We start from the raw sequence: 25028 nt of genomic DNA on the forward strand, positions 1-25028 counted from the left end.
CACCAGCTGGATGGGCCCTGAGAATTTCTTCTGAGTGGTGTCACCATGGGGTACCAAGAACCCCCCTCAAATTCTGCTGCCCTGCTCTTCAGTGGCAGTGGTTTGACGAAGATTAGGAATATCTAAGGCACAGACAGGCAATCCACTGCCAAATGCTTTGGCTCTGGCACCAGAGCATGGAGCCCAAACCAGTTTGGTGATAGCTGGGCAGCATAATGAACCAAAGGGGCAAATGGTGATGCAATGCAAAAGTAGGGCAAAAACTGTCCACAGTTTCAGGCTGTGTGTGGCAAACACCTCGAATCACAAAATCTGCTGCCTTATTTTATGAACAGAAAAGGCTTCCTGCTTAAAAGGTTAGACAGAAATTCAAAAGGCAACTTGCAATGAAAGCCAAGTAGAGAAAAAGAGAAAAAGAATCCAAGAGGCATCCCTGAGGAGAGGAGAGAGCACAGCAATGTGGCCATCAGCTACTCATGTGTCAAGAACAGATGATCTGCTCATCATAATTAAAGAGAGAGACTTAAAAAAAAACCCTCAAGGAAGCAGGAGGTGCCAGGAAAACTTCAGTGGAGTGGGAGCTGCTCGCTCAGACGACGGGAAAGGAGGAGATGAGGAGCAGAGCTCGGCAGCTCCCAGCAGGGACAGCCACCCTGAGCTGACACCACCGCCCGGCTCTGCCTCGCCCTGTGATTAATGGCAGCGACACACAAAGCACCGGCTGAGACCAGGAGCCATCCTCCTAATGCATGTCACAAACTTCATAATTCCACTTGGAACGAGACAACAGCAAGTTAAATTCCTGGATCACTGTCACTGTGTCACTTACAGAAGGAGTTGCACCGGGGAGCAGTTGGCTATTGGAGTAATTTGAATGGAAATGTCAGTTTTCACAACCTGTGATTTGAGGTGAGTGCCCTGCTATTATACAGCAGCTCTGTCAGGCTGAGTGCTCACTGCCACCTCCCCTCACATCCCAGCCTCCTCCTGCCACCCACCGCCACCCAAAAATTCACATTTTCTCCTCTGCAACACCTGCAATCCCACCAGAGAACAGCTCATGTGGGTGAACATCCCCTGTGTCTTCCCCTGTCCTGGCTGGATTTTAATCTTGACTTTTTATTCTGGCAAAGTTATGTGCTTCAAAACCTCCCCAAAAGAGTGAGCTGTTCCTGAATAAATGGATTAATCGAGTCTCACATTGACCTCCAGGTTTTGTCTGAGTAAGGGCTTCTGAGTATGGTCAATATGTCTTACTGCTAAATACTTTCAAGAGTTGCTACATCGAGGCTGTACACATCTTATACACCCCTGTGACAGGTTCAGTCAATTCCTGGCACTGTGAGGGGAAAAAAACGCTGTGCAGAAGTACCTGTCTTTCAGCAGCACCTTTATGTATGTTATATACACATTTATCCAGATGTTGAGGTGTTTGAAAGGCCACACATCCACTGCACAGCTTGGGCACCACTCTGTCTCAACTGATTCAGGAGGAAATGGAGTTAAATGAGCGTGGCTGGAAAGCAGGAGCTCTCAAAAGTTTAACTTCAATCACTTAAGCATCAGTTTATAAGGATTTATAAGGATCCAAACACAGTAGTCCCACTATTTATCTGAATTGCAGCCTTTGTGAAACCACCAGAAATGCACAGAATCATGAAATCCTGAATGGGGCAGCCCCAGCTGCTCTGGGCACCCTGTGCCAGGGCCTGCCCACCCTCCCAGGGAACAATTCCTTCCCAATCTCCCATCCAGCCCTGCCCTCTGGCACTGGGAAGCCATTCCCCCTCATCCTGGCACTCCAGGCCCTGAAAGTTGTGTCTCCAGTTGCAGAGCTGACCTAAACCCAACAGCAAATAGAAGCAGGAAACACTGGCCCTGAGACATCCAGCTCACAGAAGGGAAAACGGGAGGTGAGAGCTGAAGGGCATCGCTGGCAGCCCTTTCCCAGCCTTTCCCAGCCCTTCCCAGCCTTTTCCAGCCACCCTGCAGGATAACTGGCACTCAGCCTGCACGGGGAAGGGTTGCTCCGGCAGATCCCACACAGGTAACTGAGTCCTACATGTGCCATTCTTAAAAAAGGAGGAATAACTGAGCTGAGAAATCTCCCGGAGGAGGTCCCTGAGCTCTGGGAGCTGTGCTTGGCTGAGCGCTGATACTGGGAAGCAGCAATGGGGTGAGTTCTTTTCTGGGTTTCTCCTCCTTGGACGAGCAGGTTGCTCTCTTTCACAAAAAGTAAGAAGGTCTGCTGTTCAAAAGCAGAGAAGTGACAGCAGGATGTTTGGGCTTTGCCATCCTCCACAGGCAGGAGACAATAAAGAAACTATTTTGCTGTTTATACATTGCCCACGGTGCCACAGACGTTGGGGTATCTGCAGGCAAAGTGAAGCCCAATTACCACTATTATTTTTCCTTTGAAAGGAGTGGTTTCCTGACTCAGTAAATCCAGGGCTTTCTTTCATTCTTTCATGCCAAACACAAATACGTCGGGAGAAAACCACGTCTACGAAACGCGCAGTGAAAGAAATGGAAAACAAGCCAAATTTAGATTTTTGCCTGCAGGACAATTGACAAACCACGACGCTTTCCTGGCTTCAAAACAGCTCCTTAGATCACAGGTGGCTGGATTTTAAAGGGTAGAAAGCAAAGCTGTCTCTTTCCAGTGTCTCCTCCGCAGACATCCCTGCTCTGCCGCAGCCTCCCGGCTTTTATGTGTGCCCGGGCAGGGGAGCCTGGCTCCTGTTGCAACACTCTGTTGGACTATAAACCAATGATATTTGCTTTACCTGTGCACTATCTTCCATGCAACAAAACAACATTTACATCTGGGATCAATTTGCTTGAAATTAAAGTGCAGCTGCTATATCTCTTCTGCATCAAAAGTGTGGTGTTAAGGCTATAACGTACAGACAGTTACACATTACTCGGCATTGTAATATTTAGATTTGTGTCATTTTCCATCCGAGGTAAAAAGCATCTTTAAATAAATGAGTGATCTTAGACTACATATTTTATGGGCTGTGTACTCGGCGAGATATATCCACATTTGCACCGTGCATGTTCTGAGCTCCAGTTGCCAACTGCGTGTTTAGGCCTTGAATTTTAATGCTTAAACAAAAACGTGGTGTCGGAATAATTGGGGCTGTGTGCTCAGAAAAGTTCTGCTGTGCTTGTGCAAGAGGGCTGGAGAAGTTTTGGGGGTGTTCTCAGGTAAAAAGTAAATGCAGATATGCTTCCCCTCCTTAAAAGGCTTCGGGGTGACCTAATTGCAGCCTTCCAGTACCTAAAGGGAGCTACAAGAAAGATGGAGAGAGACGATTTTCAAGAGCCTGGAGTGCCAGGACAAGGGGGAATGGCTTCACACTGAGAGTAGGTTTAGATTAGATACTATGAACTAAAGGTTTGGGTGGGATATTGGGATGGAATTCTTCCCTAGGAGGGTGGGCAGGCCCTGGCACAGGGTGCCCAGAGCAGCTGGGGCTGCCCCTGGATCCCTGGCAGTGCCCAAGACCAGGCTGGACACTGGGGCTTGGAGCAGCCTGGGATAGTGGAAGGTGTCCCTGCCCAGGGGCTGGAAGTGGATGGGCTTTAAGGTCCCTTCCAACCCAACCCATTCCATGATTCTACAGTCTGGTTAACTACAACACACCATTTTCTGATGTCTGGGGTCAATTTGGCTCTGAAGTTTCCAGCCAGTTTTACCCAACACTGCTCCCTCTTAGCTCTGTATTTTAATTCCCCCCCAGATCACCAAATTCAAGCCTGATACTCTCATATTTTTTTACTGCCACTGGCAGGAAACAATTCAAAAGCCCTGAAAACACTGTCCAGGATAAAAGCTACCGGGCAGAGAGCAGGGCAGTTGAGTGAAATCAAGCTCAGTGGTTATGTAGGTCATTTCAAACACAGAATATTCTACCTGAAAGCACAGTGTATCAGTTAAGACAAAGCAATGGAAATGCAGCATTTCCAAGCTATCGCTTCCTCTTGGCAGCTGCAATATCTTGTGTTTCAAGGAGGATGAATCAGGTTTTTCTTGGTAACAGTCAGAGGGAAGCTGCAGCCTCCGCTGGGCACTGCTCAACCCCAGCAGATGAGTGGCTGCAGGATCTCTACATCTTCTGCTCCAGCTTTGGCAAAAAAGGACTTTTCCAGAGCAATCCTGCAGTGGCTGACACTACATAAAGCTGTGAAAGACAGGATGCTGCTCATCCAAAAGAATCAAATTATGTACCTGGACTTCATCCGCTGCCTGGAGAAGAGAGACAACCAATTAGTCCAACACAGCTTCTTTGCCATACCCAGGCTGGAAAACAGATTGAAGGGGTCAAAAACATTCAGAAGGCTCCACATGATCTGACATTCGCTTTGTCACAATTTTCCTGACAACCAGAAGGTTGGAGGAGGTTTGCTGGTCATCGGCAGCGGCGGAACGGGAAGACTGATTGCCGAGCCGGGGACGAGGAGCTGCTCAATTAACAGCCTGCTCCTCCTCAAAGCAGCCACTTCTTCAGCAACTCAGGGTGGGCTTAGGCTGCTCATTTCGGAGGATAAACAGGCTGTAAACAGCTGTGGGAGTGAACAAACATGTCTGGAGTTTCCAGCCTCCTGATATTGCTGTGCAGAGACAGAGGCGATCTCCAGGCCACACGATGCTCGGAGGTTCAAACCTCATTCCAGTCCCATCCTCTTCTGCACTCGGTTGTATTTGCCCAATAACCTGCTGCAAAATGCAGTTTAAAGGCTGCAAAATGCAGACTTCCATGGCCAATATACCAGTTTCATTTCAATTTCTGCTTTTATTTTCCAGGTTGATTTTGGCCTCATTTAAATAGAGCTTTAAGCGGAACTACTTTAATGTGGGGGAAGTTTCTCAGCCTTGCCATGAGGGTGGGACTCACCTCATATCTATGTAGATATATAGATATGGATCTATCTATTGTATCTATTTCAGATATAAAACCAGGATAGTTTTCTATTTCCCCATTTCTATTCTTCCCATCCCTCCTGCCACTCATCTGTCACAGCCACATGGGGTCCATCCTCCTCACTTTTGACACAGAAAGTAAAAAGGATAATAGTCCTCAGATCAGAAATTGTGTGTCCTATCAAAAACAGGACATCTTGATAGGCAGAGATTGAGACTCTCTCTCCTAAACCACGTTTCCTGATCCTGCTCCAAACTGCAGGCATGGAGCTCCTGAAGAGGCTGGATCTCTGTTCATCAGTGGTGGTCCATCTTTTGATCCACTGAGTGGGTGTTTAGGATGGTAATTTTTGGATAGAGGTTTGAAAAAAACAGCCCAAATAAACCCTTCCAGTGGCAGAAATCCAGCCTTGGTCTGATGTTCAGTCACAGCTTCTGAAAAAGAGGAGTCCCCAGCACACACGGTCTTCTCCCTCCAAATTAATTTATATATTATATATTGTTATAAACTCACTCTATATTATATATTTTAAAATTTATTTGCGTGAAGAAGGCCACATTTCAGAAAGCCTTTCAAAAACAGTAAAAGCCACAACAGCTCAGCCTGAGGGGATGAGTTAAGGCCAAATTTCTGCAGGTTCTAGATAAAATAAAAGGCATTTTCTGTGTGTCCTCGGCACAGCCCTGACCCCGCCGGGCCCTTTGGCAGCACGAGGAGCCTCTGCTGGTGTCCCCCGGCTGCCGAGGGCGAGGCTGGGACATGATCTCTGCTGGGTCCCTGCGAATTACGGCGCTGGCCTGTGGGGTCACCTTCCTCTGCTCCTCGGGCTCCTCCTCATTGCGGGGCTGGGGGAGCCAAAGGGGCCAGGGGGCCGGGCACAGGAGCTGCTTTCCAGCCATCCCAGCTGATTACTGAGGCACCATCCATAGTCCAGCTGGGGAACACCAAGTTTGTTACCGCGTCGTCGCGACTCCGTCTGTAAATGATGCTTTGGTGCAGCAGCTCACGCTGCAATGTCCCGCTAATTCCTGCAAACCCCTGAGCCTCCTGAAGGCTCTGCCCACACAACTCTGGGCCACCTGCACTTTGGGGCAGGTGCTGACCTGGGCCCCTCGTGGGAAAACTTTCTCTGAGTAAAAATTAAAATGGTTTTGTGATCAAATTTTGCTTGTGAGCATTTTGTTCGGACGGGACAAAGGGATTTTTTTTCTGGGCACTATGAAGGAATCATTTCCTCCCACCTGTTATTTTGTCATGTAACTACTGAAAGGCTGCTGTGTGCTCACTGCGCCCCAAAATTCAACCTGCATTTATCATGCTGATTGATGGGAGTTTCAAAAGCACATAACGTGTTTGATTCATGAAGGCAGAAATAAGGACCACGTTTGAGGTTTATGCTTCCCAAAATCAAGGGCCATAATCAACACTGAACCTCCTGGAAAGGCTCAGCCATGAGAACAAAGTTGCAGAATCACAGAATCATGGACTGGTTTGGGTTGGATGGACCTTAAAGGCCATCCAGTGCCATGGGCAGGGACACCTCCCACTGTCCCAGGCTGCTCCAAGCCCCAATGTCCAGCCTGGCCTTGGGCACTGCCAGGGATCCAGGGACAGCCCCAGCTGCTCTGGGCAGTTGACAAAAACAATTCTCCAAACCATCCCAGGCTGCACCAATGGAAATTCAATGGGTTTCCTTTTGCTCTCTGGAGTTTTAAAGATTTGAGTCAAATTTGGACCCAAACCCACTTGGGATTCCCACTCCCGCTGTCCTGCCGTGGTGCTCCAGCCCTGGATCTGAGCAGGGCTGGGAGGGGCTGAGCGGAGCCGAATTTCAGATCGACTGAAATGCCCTACTTTGAAGTGAGAGACAAGATTCCGTGTGGAATTAGGTCATCCCGGCGCTCATCGGAAATGAAAATTACATCATCGTGCGGTGGCTCGTCCTCAGATAAAAGGGTTGCAGCTGTTTTCCTCATCAGCTCCCAGCAGCTCTGCGCTCGGGGTCATGCTGAGGGTTATTTTAATTAAACACAACCTCTCCCAGCCAGTCTGACCTCGGCTGGTGCCTAAGTTGGGTTGAGCCCCATCCTGGGGCTGGGCAGAGCCCCCGCACCGGGCTCGACCCTCACCTTCCTCCTTGTTCCTCCCACGCCAACCCAGCGAGCAGGAGCTCCTCTTTAATCTCCCCTGCTGCCATCTGCAGAGAGAATTTCAGCAAAAGAAAAGCAATTCCGCCTCAGACAACACCCCCAGCACTGGACCAGCTGGATGGGCGGCCCTGGCACCTCGCAGCATCCACGGGCAGTGGGAGGAATGGACCAGCACCCCCTTTCCTGCGGGTTGGATGATGATTGATCCAGGAGAAGAGCCCAGCAGGAGCCCCCCACGCTCCCATCTCCTCCAGGAAAACTCGCAGCAACAAATAAAAAGCCCTGTTTAAAATAACTAAATAAGGCACTTAAAGAGGTTTTAAAAATTGATAACTCCACGCACGGGATCGATCTTAATTACTGCCCAGGTGGAACTTTTTTTTTTTTTTTGTCTTCTGGCTTTTTTCAGCGCAAAAAACCCGAGCCGCCCACGCCAGCCATTAATGAGAAACGTTAAGGGCTTGTTAACAATGTCCTTTCATCAGCCCGAGGTGCTGCCAGCATCCCTCTCACGTCAATTTGCACCTCGTGGTCCAGCTCCTGCATCCCGGCCGCGGCTGATGGAGCGCAGACCCCCGGCTCCGGCCAGGCTGGGCACCTCCTCCGGCCCTGGCTCCGGCCAGGCTGGGCACCTCCTCCGGACCCCGGCTCCACATTCCCTCACACGGGACAGGGGCTGGTCTGGATCAGGCTCGGGAACAGCGCTGGCTCCCCATCCCTGCATCACCCCGGGTGGGCAAGGAGCAAAACGCGGGGGCTGCTCTCCCTTGATCCCCCTAGAGTAATAACTGGGGGAGGAAAAAAGGCTTGGAAGAGTGGGAAAAGGAAATAGAGGATTCGTGTCTGGCTAAAAGTGATGAGCAACAAAAATAAGGGGTAGGAAAAGGCAACCACCTGGAGAGCCAAGGTTTGAGGACAGGGAGGGATTAAAGGTTTTGCTAGGACACAGCTTCTGGGAAAAAAAAGAGGAGAGGGGAAAAAAAGTGAAGAAGAGAGGGAAAAAAAGAGAAAAAAGAAAAAAAGGAAAAAAGAAAAAAAGACAAAAAAGGAAAAAAGAAAAAAGAGAAAAAAGGGGAAAAAAAGGCAAAAAGAAGAGAAAATAGAAAAAAAAGAGGGGAAAAAAAAAAAGAAAAACAAAGAGGAATAAAGGAGGAAAAGAAAGAGAACGGGAGGAATGTCGCTGTTCCCAGGCACACACTCCGTGTGGGTGTTTGTTTCTCACACCCTACTCACGTTATTCCAAACCCAACCAGCAGCCGGGCCTTTGACAAGCTGCGTTTGCACATCAGCAGCGCCGAAATCTCCTCTCTAATGGCCAGGGAGGGGCTGCCAGGAATATTTGCCATTGTTTTTGAGCCGGCGCAGGGGCGGGGAGCGCAGGGCACGGCCCCTCACACGGCAGCCTCAGAACCTCATTTCTGCTCCATTTCTCCAAGAATATAAAAGCAATGACAATTAAACCTGTAAACGCAATTCTTCGAGGGTTTTTGCATTCCTGGAAGGTTCTTATTGGGAAATTATTCTTGAAATAGTCCCTAAACCTTACAGGATTCCCCTTGGAATGCCACGCTTTAAGTTTTTAAGGGGTTTTCTAAAGGTTTACTCATTTTTGCATTTTCTCTAAGGAAGCAGCTTTGCAACACCACCTTTCCCAATAAATAACCACGTTAATACCAAGTCTTTTGAAGCTGGGTGCAACACAGTATTTATAGATAATATAAATTTAAAATAGTGGGGAAAATGATTAAAAGTAGCAATCTGTGATTTTTCTAGAAGAAATAATAATCACAGAAGCACAGAATGGTTTGGGGCGAAAGGGATCTTAAAGAACATAATAGTAATGATGATAATAACAAAAATAATAATAAATGTTAACAGGAACAGTTTCAGATCACCACTCCTTATCTGTAACTTAACACAATTTGCACAGTGATGTGTCCTACCAACAACATCAATTCCACTGACAGAAAATATCAATTATCACTTTAAAAAAAAGTTCCTGATGCTTGAGAACCGCTTAAAAAAATTAAATGGAAACTTTTAAGGGCCAGATCTTTCTCGTCCCGATCAGATGACTAATTCCTCTAATTCCAAAGACCAGGAAATCTGGGCACATATCTAAAAACGTCCCCACCACGCCAATGAATCGGTTTTCTGTTCAAGATGCCTCCAGTCTGAGCTCATTATGCCGCAAACTCGGCGTGCATGGAAGTGATCTGTAACAATCCTGGAGCCTGGGGCCCTTTCCCATTTGGGATTGATACATGGGGTGGAATCTGCATTTTTCATCCTGGCATCGAACAGTACAACCAGTGTGGCTGCAGTTCTGCTGCAAATCTGATGCAGGAAATACAAGGGAGTCCTTCAAAAATATTCCCATTTGCCTTGGACTGGCTGCAGAGCCTGTTTGTATGGGGGGAAAAAAAGGACCTGCTGCAAAATTCAGTTTCTTCCCTGGTCAAGGGCATCTATTTCATTCTAAATGTAATTCTGCCAAAACAAATATTATTTTTGAATCTTTCATTATCCCTGGCCCTGGGAAGGGCTGCAGCAGCGTGCTGGTCCGGGATGCTGCAGGCCAGGATGTGCCATGTGCGTGGCCAGGCTGGATGGGGGCCTGGCAGGGCAGGGGAACCCAATTCCTGGGAAAAAAGCACAATGCTGGTGCCTGCCAGGGGGCAGGGGGGTTCATTTGTCACACACAGAGAGTGTGGGGGTGTTTCATCAGCTCCAGACACTGTCCCCAGCCCCACCCACGAGATGAAGACTCCTGGGCACCTGTGGGGGCAGAGAGTGACCCAAGCCCAAGCCCAAGCCCAACCCCTGCACCTCCTTGGCGTCGCATTATTTTATCACAACTTTACTTATACACACAATACACGAAATGTGTCTCTAGAAACGTATGCACCCACGCCATTTGTCTCTTCTACAGATGTACACACGCACACTCACAAACACACGCATTTCATTAATGCCAAATGTGTACTTGGCTGTTGAGGGTTATTTCCGTTCAAAGCCCCCCCAGTCCCTCCCGGTGCCCCCCAGACCCCCCAAACCTGGGGGGACCCGGCCCCGCCGCGGCCCCGGCCCCGCGCCCTCTGTCGGGCAGCGCGCGAACGGCACCGCCCGTCCCTGTCCCTGCATCCCTGTCCCTGCATCCCTGTCCCTGTCCCTGTATCCCTGTCCCTATAGCCCTGTCCCTGTATCCCTGTCCCTGTATCCCTGCATCCCTGTCCCTGTATCCCTGTCCCTATAGCCCTGTCCCTGTATCCCTGTCCCTGTATCCCTGCATCCCTGTCCCTGTATCCCTGTCCCTATAGCCCTGTCCCTATAGCCCTGTCCCTGTATCCCTGTCCCTGTAGCCCTGTAGCCCTGTCCCTGTAGCCCTGTCCCTATAGCCCTGTCCCTGTAGCCCTGTCCCTGTATCCCTGTCCCTATAGCCCTGTCCCTGCCCTTATCCTTGTCCCTATCCCTGTCCCTATAGCCCTGTCCCTGTCCTTATCCTTGTCCCTATCCCTGTTCCTGTCCTTATATCCCTGTCCCTATATCCCTGTCCTTATCCTTGTCCCTGTATCCCTGCCCCTGTCCTTATATCCCTGTCCTTATCCTTGTCCCTGTATCCCTGTCCCTGTCCTTATATCCCTGTCCTTATCCTTGTCCCTATCCCTATATGCCTGTCCCTGTCCTTATCCTTGTCCCTATCCCTATATCCCTGTCCCTGTCCCTGTCCTTATCCTTGTCCCTATCCCCATCCCTGTCCTTATATCCCTGTCCCTGTCCTTATCCTTGTCCCTATCTCTGTCCCTGTCCTTATATCCCTGTCCCTGCTCCTGCCCCTGCTCCTGTCCATCCCTTCCTGGCTCTGTCCATCCCTGACTATCCCTGTCTCTGCCCATCCTTGTCCACCTCACCCGTCCCTCTCCATTCCTGACTGGCCCTGCCCCTCTCCCTGTCCATCCCTCCTTGTCCCTGTCCTATCCCTGTCTATCCCTGCCCCGTCCATCCCTGCCCATCCCTGTCCCTCTCTATCCCTGCCTGTCCCTGCCCACCCCGAATCTCTGCCTCAGAACAGGATTTCACTCCCAAAGTTGGCTGTTTCCCTGGGAAAGGTGCTACCCACCCCAAACCCAGCTCTCCCCATCCCCGTCCCCACAAAAACAAAGTCACATCCCTGAAAAAACCCAAATACCTGAAAAAAAACCCCATCGAGGGATGCAAATGTGGGAAAGGTTAAAGTTGACGTTTGCTGCCGCCTGCTTTTGGTGGCAGCATGTATCAGAGATATAAAGAAATAATAAAATACACCCAAACTGTACATATTATAAGGCCATATTTTTATCTCGGGGTTCTGGTGACACGTACAAACCACTTGAGCTTTGCTTCTGTGGTTTATATCGCCACAAGAAACCCTTGATAAAAATACAGCTTTATATTGTACAGTGGGGTATAGTTTATTTTCCCCATATATCACACCCTGTGTTTTATTTATAAACAGACCCAAAGACACTTGCACATGCAAAGCAGTTTTTTTATTGAAGTAATTCCGAGGTATCAATAACCCTGGATTAACTAACGCATCGCCACACAATAATTTTTGGGGGGTAGCAATGGCCTTTCTAAAGAGACATCCATGAAAATATGATAAAACACATAAAAAAATCAGTATTTCCATGTTACAATTTACGATTCCCATACCGGAAATTTCAGCTTCTGGTGGCTCGTACTCGCAGAGAACCTTGCTAAAACCACCTCAAAATTTAGCTTTAATGTCTCTTGAATCCTTCCTACAGAGAGGCTACAGGAAATAAAGCTTTGGGTAACAGAGAAAAGCAGAAATCTGAAGGAAAACTCAAATGATAAAGGAATGTGCTGCTGATAAGGAAGCAACTACGATGAGCTTTTCAATATTTTGCTTAATTTGGCTGATCAACCGCTCATCCAAAATGTACAGTTTTCCAGCAACACCTCTTCCCCTGCTGATGCAAAAAAAAAAATTCCCATCTCCCAGTCCAAAAAGAAAAGGCAGGAATAAGGAATTCAACAGCTGCCTGCTTTTGCATAGATCTCCCTGTGCCCCCCTAACTCCTGTTGAGGTAAAACACCATTTTATGCCCCAAAGTGGGGAGGGGGAGCTGGGCAGGGGCGGGCAGGGCCCAGCGTGCCAGGCTGGGCCGCCCCCGCCGCGAGCCAGACGCCTCCTCAGGGGGAAGCTTCCACCTCGTATTTGCCACGTCCCTCCCACTCCCTTATCCCTGCTTTAATGGACATTAAAAATAGAACAAAACAGGACTGGAGATGGGAACAAAATCCATGCACAACAGGCCTGGATCGCTGTAGTCATTCTGCTGTAAAATGTAAAAACAAGAAAGGGCAGCCGAGCTGCCTCCCCCAGGACGCATCCCGCTTTTTTAATATAGTGGTGCCACCACACATTTCACTTTGGATGTTGCATTATATTTGTATGTCACTCAAATATTTACCATTTTTCTGAGTTCTGCTGGGTGCTCTGAGAGCTTGTTACAAGCCCAGGAGCCGTGGCTGTGTGGCGTGGCTGGTTAGCGGCCGCATCAATGTGCCAGCTTCTCCTTCTGCAGCTTCTCGTGGGACAGGAGCCACTCCTTCAGCAGGTGTCCCCCTCCATAGCTGCCGGTGTCCCCGCTGCTGCGGATCACCCGGTGGCACGGGATGATGATGGGGATCTGCAAAACACACAAAAATCCGGGAGGAGCAAAGGGTGAGGCCAAGGGGAACGTGCGGGGAACGCGCCGGGAACAACGGGATGCGGCCCTCGGTGCCCTGGTGGGGTCTGCCACAGGCTGGACTCGATGGGCTTGGTCTTTTCCAGCCTGAATGATGCTGTGGTTCCACGAGTCTATAAATCCAGCACTCTAAAATGCAGGAGCTGTGTGGCACCGGGCTTGCAGGGACACGGAGCAGCCACATCAGGGCCACGCTCCCGGCAGAGCACGAACGGAGCTGATCACCACCCCCGAGATCACCCCAGTTCTTAGGGAAAAAATAGACGTGGACAGGAATTTTAATACATAAAAATGATGTAAAGTCTTTAGAAGGATAAACCTGAGATATTAAACACCATATATAAATTCTTCCCTGCAGCAGCAGGTTCTGCTGCCCCATGCCAGCCAAGCCCTCAGCGCCCAGGGCGGGGGCCGATACCTCACAGACCCAAAATGCACATGAGGAACTATTTAGATGGGATACTGGGAAGGAATTGTTCCCTGGGAGGGTGGGCAGGCCCTGGCACAGGGTGCCCAGAGCAGCTGGGGCTGCCCCTGGATCCCTGGCAGTGCCCAAGGCCAGGCTGGACACTGGGAGCAGCCTGGGACAGTGGGAGGTGTCCCTGCCCATGGCAGGGGTGGCACTGGATGGGCTTTGAGGTCTCTTCCATTCTGGGATTCCATGATCATCCCAGGATTAGAGGACTTCTGGGAAAATACAGATTACTGAGAAGGGATCCCAGTGCCTCGGCTCCCTGGCAGATCCTCAGTGCAGCACCTCCACTTGTACCCCAGAGAAATTCTCTGGAAGACCAAGGCACCATTTATTATTTAGCAGCAAGTCAATCCAAAATGGGTTATGAATTTTTAAAACATCCAACAGGAGAAGTTTCACTCCGACCTAACCAATTCTAAGAACTCTTTTTCCCCCCCTCTCTGCCTTCTACTCCCTATCATTTACAACCACACGACACAGATTCTGCAAAATCAATGCCAGAAGTTACATAATGGACTGATAATGCAGAGAAGAACATAAATGTGGGGCTTTTTTTAAAATTTTTTTATTACAGGTGATTATCATAGCTGAAGTACACACCATAAAAACTGCAATACATCATCTCTAATCACGGGTGTGTTTTGGTAACTGCATAGTAATGGCATTGCAACGGTGGAGCTGGGACAACAGTAACTCACCCAAAAGGGCAGTTCTCACAAATCTGGATATTTCAAGTCAAAAATTGTAATTTATTTCTAAGCAGACACACAGACAAATTACACACTTTACCCTGACTCATTTTAATCCCATTTAATCATTACAGTTCAAGCACTGTGGTATATTTGAGCCAAAGTAGCTGAACAGCTTCTGGCCAGACCATAAATTGAGAGGATTTTATTTTTGGGGTGTTCCTTCAGTTTTCCTAACTGTTTTCAATGCCTGAAATTTAAAATCTTAATCTCAGCCCACATTAAATGGGAATAAACACAGGTGCTTATTGTTGATCAAGGTTTAAGTAAAAAATGCTTCCAGTATCTGCTTTATCTGGAGGTGGCAATGCCCCACGTGATTCAGGCATCTGTGACAACTCCAGTGAGCACCAGTAAAAGCTTTGCTCCATGCCAGGCCATCCCACAGTTGCTTTATGACTTCTTCAAAGAAATTGTGGGTTTTTTTGCAAGTGTTTTTCTGTTTTAGGGTTTCTCTGCCTTTACACTCCCCGCAGTCACTGCAGGAGGCTTGGCTTGACAAAGCCATAATAACACACCGTAGAACATCTCTGAGGTTCATTTGCAGTCCTTTAAAAATACACATAGTGAAGCAGCAGATTTTGGTGGTAAGGTTATAAATCTCGGTGGAGAAAAAAAAAAAGGACTTTGTTTTCAAGTGTGGGGTCTTGGATGATCCCTGGGTGGGTGCAGGACCCGTTCACAGCACAGGGAAATGGGGCTGAGCTGCTCACCACCAAGCGAAAAAGAGGAGGGATGAAATAAATGCCACTTTTTTCCATGCCCAAACCAAAGAATTCCATGCTGAGATTGTCCCAACACAAGCACCCACCCGTCACCCTCCACAGCTCTGGATGTAGAAGTGGTACAAAGACCATACCAGCACTGCAATTTAAAAATATTGAATATTGCTTCAGTTTGGCTTAATTGTGGTGACAACGTTCAGCCTACTAAAATAATTAAACCTGCTAAAATTTATTAGGGCCCTAAGGACATTTTAGAGGGAGAACTACCCTAGTCTGGAGCTTTAATGCCTCAGCTACATTTAATGTAATTTTTATCAATAACCAAGCAGCTCATAATATTATAGTGCTGCTGAAATCTTCATGCTGTGAAATCTAATTCCTCTACTCCACGAATCCATCACACACACAGCCCCTACCTCAAACGCTATAGAACTTCCAAACCCAGAGATTTGTCTCCAACAAAAAAATAACATGAAGGAGCCCTCGGATCGATGCTGGAGTCCCTCTGATTCGGGCACCAGCTGAATATTTTCTCCAACTTCGCTTTTGTTCTTCTGGGTAGAGGCCCACAAGGGAAAGAGCTTGTTTTCACTCGCAGCCTCATCAATACCTAAATCCTGGTGAACAAGTGACACTGAGAAGCTGTAATCAATAGCTCCCTGTGCGTTTTTTCTTCTGGTCAAATGGTTCAGCACTACTGACAGCCCTGACACTCGGAACATGATGCTAAATCTTTATCAACAGCCATCTGGGTGAGTGGCAGAACAAGGCTGGGCCGGTCATTAACGCTCATGGCGATCTGTGAATAAACCAACTCCTCCAGAATGCGTTTGTTTAGGGAAAAAAGGTGGGGGGAAAACTCCCTGCCCATGGGATTGATCACTCTGAACTGCATTTAGCAAGTTCTGGTGCTCTGGTCGTTCCCAGTGTTCAGTTTGAGGCGAGGGAACCGTCCCATGGCACAGCTGAAGGTCTGGAGAGCTCCTGCTCCAGGCCATAATGGAAACAGCTGAGGTATCACATTGAGACACACTCAGCAAAAAAGAGTCTTGTGGTTTGCTCATGTCACAGAATCCCAGACTGACTTGGGCTGGAAGGGATCTTAAAGATGATCCAGTTCCACCCCCTGCTTTTTCTCCCCCTCTTCCCCAGCAGAAACAAATCCTGTGATGTGACCCAAGGTGGGTCCCAGGTTATCACCAGCCACCAAAGGCAGTGCAGATGTTAGGAATGAAAATATTAGGAGAAGGTTCTTCCCCCAGAGGGTGCTGGGCACTGCCCAGGCTCCCCAGGGAATGGGCACGGCCCCGAGGCTGCCAGAGCTCCAGGAGCGTTGGGACAGCGCTGCCAGGGATGCCCAGGGTGGGGTTGTTGGGGGGTCTGGGCAGGGCCAGGGGCTGGATCCATGATCCCTGTGGGTCCCTTCCTGCTCAGGACATTCCATGATTCCATGAATGAGCACACAGGTCCTCCTATGTGTCCACAGTGCTTCAGATCCACCCTTCACAATCTTCTCACAAGTGCACGACTGCTCCCCCAGTGCTCAATAGATTTTGCCTGAATATCCATGGTGTAGCTCAGTATTATATCCATGACTCAGGATGGATTGATGTAATACCCCTGATTTAGGACAGACTGATACCAGCACCAGGCTGTGCCCCTGGCTGGGGTGAGCCCAAGGAGCAGCACAGTTGCAGAGGGCACAAACCCAGCGCAGGCACCTCTGAGTGCCGTGATCAGACCGCTGAAGACATCTTATTTAAGGCACAGAACACTCATTTAGGATGGCCTTGGACTAATCAGCCCAACATTCTCCATTTCCCATGAGCCTCTGTGATTTCTTTTTGATCCTCCTCTACCAGTCTAATGAGATTTTTAATTGAACTTTATGGGTTCCCTTTGAGGACCACAGACCTTGCAATCAGTGTGAACCACAGCAAACTCCGGGAAGTTTCTCCTGCGAAAGGTGAGCCATCCCCACCCTGTCCTGGGAATAAACTGAGGCAGCTGCTGCTGGCACCTCTTTCACCTTCTCCTAAAGCTGAAGGTCAGCCCATGAATTATGTGAAGCACCCCAGCTTCCAGGGGACACCTGTGGGATGTACACTGCCCAAACTACAGACCAAGCCTTGATTTGTAGGAGGGAGAAACAGGCTGGTATCTGGTGGAGAAAGGTGAGATTTGTGATTTTATCCAAGTGTTTGAGGGATGATGTGGGATGCCCGGCTCAGGGTTATTTCAAAGGGTCCTTTTTCCTGGTACTACCACCCTCACTAAATCAGGTTTATCACAAATCCATCTACCACTACCCCAGGCTGCTCCAAGCCCCATCCAACCTGGCCTTGAGCACTTCCAGGGATGGGTTTGGGGTTTGGACTGAGGGTTTAGACCCTGGGTGGTTACTGAGGAATCTCTGACCTCCCGTGTTGTTTTCACACTGGTCCTCTCAGTATTTTCTTTAATAACATTTGTATGAGGCTGCAATGTAGAGGAGTTGCAAATTGGGTCAGAAAATCTGTTTTCGCAAGAGTTGATGGCTTCATATATAGAACTAACAAAGCTGAGGGGGTTTTCTGCAGTGCCACAATTTATCTTTATATTTCACCTCATGCATAAAATCCATGTGCATTATGCACAGCCAACCTGCACAGGATGGCTCACAGGTGAAGGACCAGGGAGACATTTCTGTGGGCAATACGAGGAGCAGTGAACAGTTGCTCACACTGAAGTGCAAAAGGACGATGTGTGTGTGTGTGTTTGCACGTGGAATATGGATGGAATTTCAGATTACCTCCAGGAGATGAGCACTGGCAAAATTGTGGTTTGCGATGGGCAGGACTCTCATTATAGTACTGATTTTTTTTTTTTTTTAATCATCAGCTTTCTATGATGAAATATTGAGGTGGTATTATATTAATACAGCTCTTTTTCCCTACAGCTATACATTATTATCTATAACTATAGCTTAAAAATTTTCTGCTGGGGACAGAAACCACTGCGGCCACGGTATGGGCTGGGAAATGGCAATAATAACTAGGACCCCATTTAAAAAAACTGCAGTAGCTTTGCTGTATATTTTCAGAACTATTTTCATCCTTCCTCACAGGGGAAAAAGCAGGAATTTTCACACCACAACCTGCTGTTACCGCTACTTTGGATGCTGCTGCTCCACTGCAGCCTGAGGGCAAAGCTGGGTACATTTCTAGGCAATAGCAATTACATCTCCTTTTGCACAACGCTGGATTGTTATTCTTTGAGAACTGTTTCCTGCAGGTTTGCATCGGATTGCCTCATCTTAATGTACACCAGATTATATTGGAAAGCATTCCATCATATTAAAATAGTTTGTATTGTCAAGTACAACGTGGGGCATTGACAAAACGCTGCTCTGTGCTGCTTATAGGAGCTGCTTCAAAGGGAGATCTGATGGATGCTGGAAATACCAGGGTGGCCGTACAGCCCAACCCCACAAGGACTTGTGTGGGTCTCCCTGGCTGGGTACTACCCATGGGGAACTGTGCAATAAGATGGCCTTTAAGGTCCCTTCCAACCTGAATTGTTCTGGGGTTCTGTGACCCTGTGGCTTTAGGGAATTGAACTGCTCCTCAAACAGTGCAGGTCCATCCATCTGAGCCCCCAAACCCTGCCAGCCAGGATGGGGCTGATCCCAACCCAGGCACACCGGGACACAGCACCCACTGAACCACACGCCAGCTTCAGACACCAGCCTGAGTGACTCAGGTGCATGAATACACCTGAAAAGCCACAACCAGATGAAGAAAAGGGAAAGATAATTACTGGGGAAATGGACAGAGATCAATTAGTGTAACATAATGTTTTTCCAAAATCCACAGGCCTAACCCAGAGTGCTGCTCCCTCCAGCTGGTTTGGGTTGGAACTCACCTCCAGAATTCCAGACTGGTTTGGGCGGGAAGGGACCTTAGAGCTCATCCCATTCCACCCCCTGCCATGGGCAGGGACACCTTCCACTAGCCCAGGGTGCTCCTGGCCTTGTTTTCAGAATCATATTTATGCCAGAGTGGATGGACTGTTTTTAACACGACCAGAACCACTCACAACCTGCCAAATAAGGTCCATGTGGAAGACAAAAGACTTCCCTGACCTAAAAATACATAAGAAAGTTTGAGAACAACAAACTGTGCAGAGGCTGGTGAGTAACAGAAGTGCTTCTCTTCCCAACCCAACACCGGTAAGTGGTAGGGCATAAATCACTCTAAACTGGGCTGTGCATTATTGCTGATTAAAAACATTTATTCCTCATGGCAGACCAGGTTTCAGAGCAGATAAATTTAATCTAATGACATTCAGCCCGCAGAGCTCTCCAAATCCAGCATCTCCCACCAGCTTGGGCTGGAAGGTGCCGTGGACTCACCGGGTTGCTCCTCATGGCTCCTCCCACGGCTCTGGCTGCTCGGCTGTTGCCAGCAAGATCTGCCAGCTGCTTGTAGGAAACGGCCTCCCCAAACTTCACATCGTTCAGCAGGGTCCACAGCACCTGCCTGGTGAAGGAGTCTGCAAGGCAAAGGGAGTGAGTGCTGCTTGACTGCAGAAATCAGGATGAAACAGTCAAAAACCCCAACGCCAAGCGAGGCTCAATGGCAGTTTTCCAGTTTAAATTGGAGCAGCCCCGTGCACTGTCCTGTTATTGTGCCCTATATGACTACATTTAAATGCATGATTATCAGAGAGAGCGCTTGGAGTAACCGATCACTATAAAAAAGGGATTTAAGGCTTTGATTTTCCTCTATTTTTAATTTGCTTCGAGTACAATTATCCTGTTAACTCGTACAATGTGGTTTTTCCCATTAAATCGGCGGAGTACAAATTAGCATAGAGTCAAATTAAAAGGGAAGGAATAAGTGGCTGTACCTATCTGACAAAGGCCTGGCATCTCCAGCTAATTTCCAACTTCAGCTGGGACGCGGCAGAGACGCCCTAGAGCCAGCGCTCTCCGAATTACCCCGGCTGGCTGCGTTCCACCGTGGAGACCCCCGAGCTACTGCTCAGCCCTGCACACACTGCCAAGTGGAAGGACTGGCTGTGACCTTGAACGTCCTGCACATCCTTGGTGATACAGGGGGAAAAGAAAATGTAATGTATCGGCCATTATTTTAATTTTAGTTCGGCAGCAAATTGCTTTAAGTGTTCCAATTGCTGAAATAATGAACAAGCAAATGCATTAGGAGCTGCTCGCTTCGGCATCTCAGGGTGTTACCCAGCTCAGGATTGTTTTGAGGAAGGAAAAGGCACAGTCCTGTTTGGATTTGAGTTGGGTTGAACACCTCTTGCTCTTCCAAGGCACTCGGAAAAGCTTTGAAGAGCTAACTTGTGGATAACTTACTGAGAGGAGTGAGCTGGTGACTGAAAAAGGGAAAAAAAAGGAGAAGAGACCCCTTCCCCCAGCTGAGAGCCTCAGCCTCCTGCTCTGGCAAAGAAACAAACTGATTAAAACCATTTTCTTTCTTTAGTTGTCAAAAAAGACATTGATTACCTTCTGTAGGAAGGTAAAGAAATGTGATTTTGTTCTTAAAGGAAACCCATACGGCGTTATGTGTGTGTTAAATAATAAAAATCACTTCTTAACTGAAGGGAATGATAATCACTTCATTGAAAAAATCTGTTTAGTCTTTATTATAACATTAAGCAAATTAAACATCAGCATAATCCAGGTGATACGAGAAAAGGGTCATCAAAGAAATTAACTTTGTTGTTCATTAATTTACATGGATTAGTAGAGGGCAAAGAGATAGCAAATCTGCTCTAGTTTTTTATGATATAATTTCAAACTGTACACCATTTGTGGCAGTAGGGTGACTTTGGGGTTAATCAGACTGATTTGTCCTTTTAATTGCTTTCTATTCAAAGAAAATTCATTAGATAATGTTCTCTTCAAAATTCATGAATCAATTTAACTGAAGAAACCACATTAACAGCTTTGGGTTCATTAGCACAAGCAGTTGTGTTACTGGCTGATTGCTACGAGGGTTTCCTTAGGCAAACAGATTTTGTTTACTGTGATTCCTTCAGAAAGGTTTATTTCAAACCAAATTGGTCCTCACTATATTTTTAACCTTTTTAATCTGGCAGGATTAGCTTTAACCCCCCTGCTCAGGGGTCCTGGGGATGCCTTGATGGCATCTTTTAAACAACCAACACCCAGTGCAGAAAATCCCCTTCTTACCCTCAGTTTTGGCAGGTTGGGATGGGATGGACCTGAAACTTCTGGGAACCTGCTGGAATCAGGGAGAAAAGGGAACAAAGTGCATCTGGACACGGAGCAGCTGAGGGAGGATGGGGCAGCTCCAGAGCCCCCAGCACCAGAGTGCCTCGTGATGCCCAAACTCCTGAGGATGGGCTGACACAGGGACACAGATTATCCTCCTCTCACAGACAGGGGCACAGATTATCCACTTGCCAGAGCCACTGCACATTTTTCATGGCAGAAGATGCCCTGCCTCTGCTCCCACATAAAACACTCGTGAAGTTAAGAGTTCAAAAGAATGAAATATTTAGCGATCATGCACATCATGTTGGAAATGTATCTGAAAACTCAGTTTCATCCTGTGGGGAGCAAATGCATTAATTAGTTTAAGCAGCTCGAAGAGACAGTGCCAAATACTGTTATTAAACTGTCTGCAAGTGTGAGTGCCTGTGAGCACAACCTGCCCAAATGAGATGGCTGAACTTTCCCCAATTTTCACCGTGTGCCAACGTTTTATGCTGTTAAATCTTGTTATAAAAGGCTGTAAAATCCCCACATAAAAATGAACACACAGGAATTCTCTGGTTCCACAAGAATTTGATGTCCTGGGGAGGCCGATGCCAGCGGAGCCACGGCTGAACTGAACCACGACTGGCAGCACCACGAGGTTTTGTCCTTCCTGTGCCCCCACCTGCACGTGGTGTCAGCAAATCCCCCCTCCAGGTGACCCCTGACCACCCAGTGCCAAGGGACACCTCCCCCTGTCCCAGGCTGCTCCAAGCCCCAATGTCCAGCCTGGCCTTGGCCACTGCCAGGGATCCAGGGGCAGCCCCAGCTGCTCTGGGCACCCTGTGCCAGGGCCTGCCCACCCTCACAGGGAAGAATATTTACAGGTAAATTATAAGTTCCAAGAAAGGACCTACCCTGAAGCTGCTGTTGATGCCTAAATCTCCAAGGTCCGTCCTAACAGCCCACTGGACCTTAATTCTCCATACAAACATGTCAAATCCATGGGGATAATGGAGAGAAAATCAATTTTACTTGAACACCAGCTGTATCATAACTTTTAACAGTGTAATTGAAGGTGGTAATTAGTCCAAAGAAGTAAAATCATACACTTCCAACTAATAATCACAGAATTATGGAATGGTCTGGGTTGGAAGGGACCTTAAAGATCATCTCATTCCACGCCCTGCCATGGGCAGGGACACCTTCCACCAGACAATGTGTTTGTATCTCATCTCTAACAAACATTTTTGGTGTTGGTGAGGGGCTCAGTCCTTCAGGACTCAGGATGGATGAGGGAAGAGCAGAGGGACCAGTGCCAGTCCCTTCCTGCCCCCTCTGTATCTCCCCACACAGATCTTGGGGCCAGAGAGCTTCCAAAAACCCCACAGCTTCACTTTCCATCCTTTTTAATCTCTTTGATTAGGAGGAATTAAAAGACAGCCTGTTTTTTTCCTCCCCCTCAACACTGATTGCTGGGAATGTTAGTTTTTGTTTGTCATGTTGGTTTATTTTTGTGTGGGGTTTTTTTTCTTTTCTTTTCTTTTTGTTTGTTTGTTTTCCCCCCAGAGTTTTGCAAATGCAAAGACAGTTATAAACACTTGTTCCTCCTCAGCAGCTCTTTCACAGCCTGCCTGGGGTACTACACAGACAACTCTTCTTGTTGTTTTTTTTCACTTACTGGTTTTCACTCTTATTACTATTAGTAAGAAAAACCCTCGAACATTCAAGCACAACAGTTCAAAAATACCCAAATCTGTCTAGAAAACAGCAGTTCCCCCTGCAGCAGCAGCTTCCACCTAAGCCAGAAAACTCAAATTGGCTCTGGGATCTGGGAAGAACAGATTCACACTCAATTGCAGAACTTTCACTGACACCAACCAATGGTGTAAACAATGAATCCAAGCAAGAAAACGGATTTTTAGCAATTTTGAGCTTTCTTTACTATTAAAGCCATGTTAAACCTGCCACCCTATCCCAGACTGACCTAGCAAGTGATATGTGGAGAGGTAATTGTTTAATCCAAACATTTTGCTCCTGTTGAGGCACTTCCCATCCCTGGCAGTGCCCAAGGCCAGGCTGGACATTGGGGCTTGGAGCAGCCTGGGACAGTGGGAGGTGTCCCTGCCATGGCAGGGGTGGGCACTGGATGGGCTCTGAGGTCCCTTCCAACCCAAACCAGGCTGTGATCCCAAGAAATACCAGGCACTTTTATTAAGCTTTTATGTACTGCCTATGCATGTATGTTTGAAAAATCTCCTGTAGTAGAACAGAAACACAACTATAATGTATAAACTTGCTGTCTGTCTGTATCACTTCAGTGAAAAATGGACCAAAACGCTTCCTTTTAACACCTCTAACATCCAGGCTGGCTCACACTGAGTGCGAGCTACATTAAAACCCAATTAATGGGAGCTGTTCCCGATCCGTGGTTTAACACAGTTTTACACACGGTTCCCTTCAGATTTCTGAGGGGGTTGTGGGGCCAAATTCTATCCTTAGAAGCAAGGAACACTCCCTGGAGCTCATCCAGCAGTATTTCTGCAGGTTAAACTGCCTGGAAGGCGGCGGGTATTTAACTCGAGCAGTAACTGATATTCTGACCCATTTTTTACACAATACCCTCAATAGCAGTTTACTACAACTTGCAAGAGCAGGTGTAATTTTCCAGCTGATGGAAATGAGGAGTTGGATGCTGAGCAGCAGCCCTTGGACCTCGCTGTCCATGGGAACTCCCCTGTACTCCCACTTCCAAACCCAAACCCAAACAAGGCTTTGCACAAACCATGACTCCTTCAACATCAGCAGCTCCAGCTAAGCTGAACATTCACACCAGGACACTCCTGGACAGGCTGGGGTTGGATTTGGGAGTCTGTGGATGGAGGAATTGCAAAGCACTTGCCAAGTCCCTGCTGGTTGCCGCAGCACTCCTTGGCAGGTGGTTGGTGAGGCTCTGAGCAGCCCTGGTGTGGTTCCACCAAGAAGCCACCTGATTATCCCCTGACCTGCAATTGCTCCAGGAGAGGAGAACAAATGCTCTGGATGAAGAGACAGAGGAAACACCAGTCTCTTCCCAGCCAACAACCTGTGGCAGCCAAGGTTTGCACTGCAGAGAGGATGGGGGGAAGTGCAAAATCAATTTACTGTTCTCTGACATCAGTTTTGTGCTGATTCCTGAGAATCCAGCCCGTTTCCTGCACTAAGATTTCCCTTAGCACACCTGTACTCAGAGATCTGGAGAGCCTCCTCCTTGGCATTCCTTCCCTCTCCTCCACTCTCCTGAGACCCCACCTGCAGTGCTGCATCCAGCTCTGGTGTTCCCAACTGGAGAAGGACATGGAGCGAGTCCAAAGGAGGCCACAGAGATGCTCCAAGGGCTGGAGCCCCTCTGGAGACAGCCTGGGAGAACTGGCAGTCTCCAGCTCCAGAGAGATGCTTGAGCCAATTCCAGTGCCTAAAGGGGCATCAAGAGAGCTGGAGAGAGACCTGGGACATGGGCAGGGAGTGCCAGGACAAAGGGAAACAGCCTCAAGTTGCTTTAACCATGGAAGGTTTAGGTCAGAGATTAGGGAAAATTTCCTCACCCAAAGGGCTGCCCAGGCCTGGCAGAGCTGCCCAGGGCAGGGGTGAGTCCCCATCCCTGGAGGGGTTTAAAAGCCCTGTGGAGGTGGCACTTGGGGACATGGGGCAGTGGTGGCCTGGGCAGTGCTGGGATGGTTGGACTCCACGGTCTTGGAGGACTTTTCCAACCTGAACAGTCCTGTGATTCTACTTCTCCATCTGCATCTCTCCCACAACAAAGCTGCCTGACCCCAGCACTGCTGCTGGAGACCCAACAACTCCAAATATTTCAAGTGCACAACATCCCAATGAACATCCAAACTACAAAGCCCCTCCAGTTTCTGTTTTCCACCTTTCAGCCACGGAGCAGCCTGAAATAAACAGGCTCCAGGAAGAGTTAAGGCCAGATCTGCTCACTTGAGGCACACAGCAAGCCTCGTCAGGCTCAGCAT

At 48.2% G+C, this 25028-nt stretch overlaps 1 protein-coding gene across 1 annotated transcript in view; it reads right to left on the bottom strand.

The window, feature by feature from the left end:
- Window positions 1-11588: 11588 nt before the first annotated feature.
- Window positions 11589-25028, bottom strand: part of MGMT (O-6-methylguanine-DNA methyltransferase) — a 138123-nt gene continuing 124683 nt past the window's right edge. Inside the window, exons 5-6 of the mRNA XM_039554105.1 lie at window positions 19180-19319; window positions 11589-12777 (exon numbers count right to left, since the gene is read on the bottom strand). Of these exons, the coding sequence (XP_039410039.1) occupies window positions 12646-12777; window positions 19180-19319 (272 nt within the window). The 3' untranslated portion in view covers window positions 11589-12645. The remainder of the gene's footprint in view (window positions 12778-19179; window positions 19320-25028) is intronic.

Source organism: Corvus cornix, chromosome 6 (genome assembly GCF_000738735.6).
Source record: "Corvus cornix cornix isolate S_Up_H32 chromosome 6, ASM73873v5, whole genome shotgun sequence".
In the NCBI taxonomy this organism is placed as follows: Eukaryota; Metazoa; Chordata; class Aves; order Passeriformes; family Corvidae; genus Corvus; species Corvus cornix.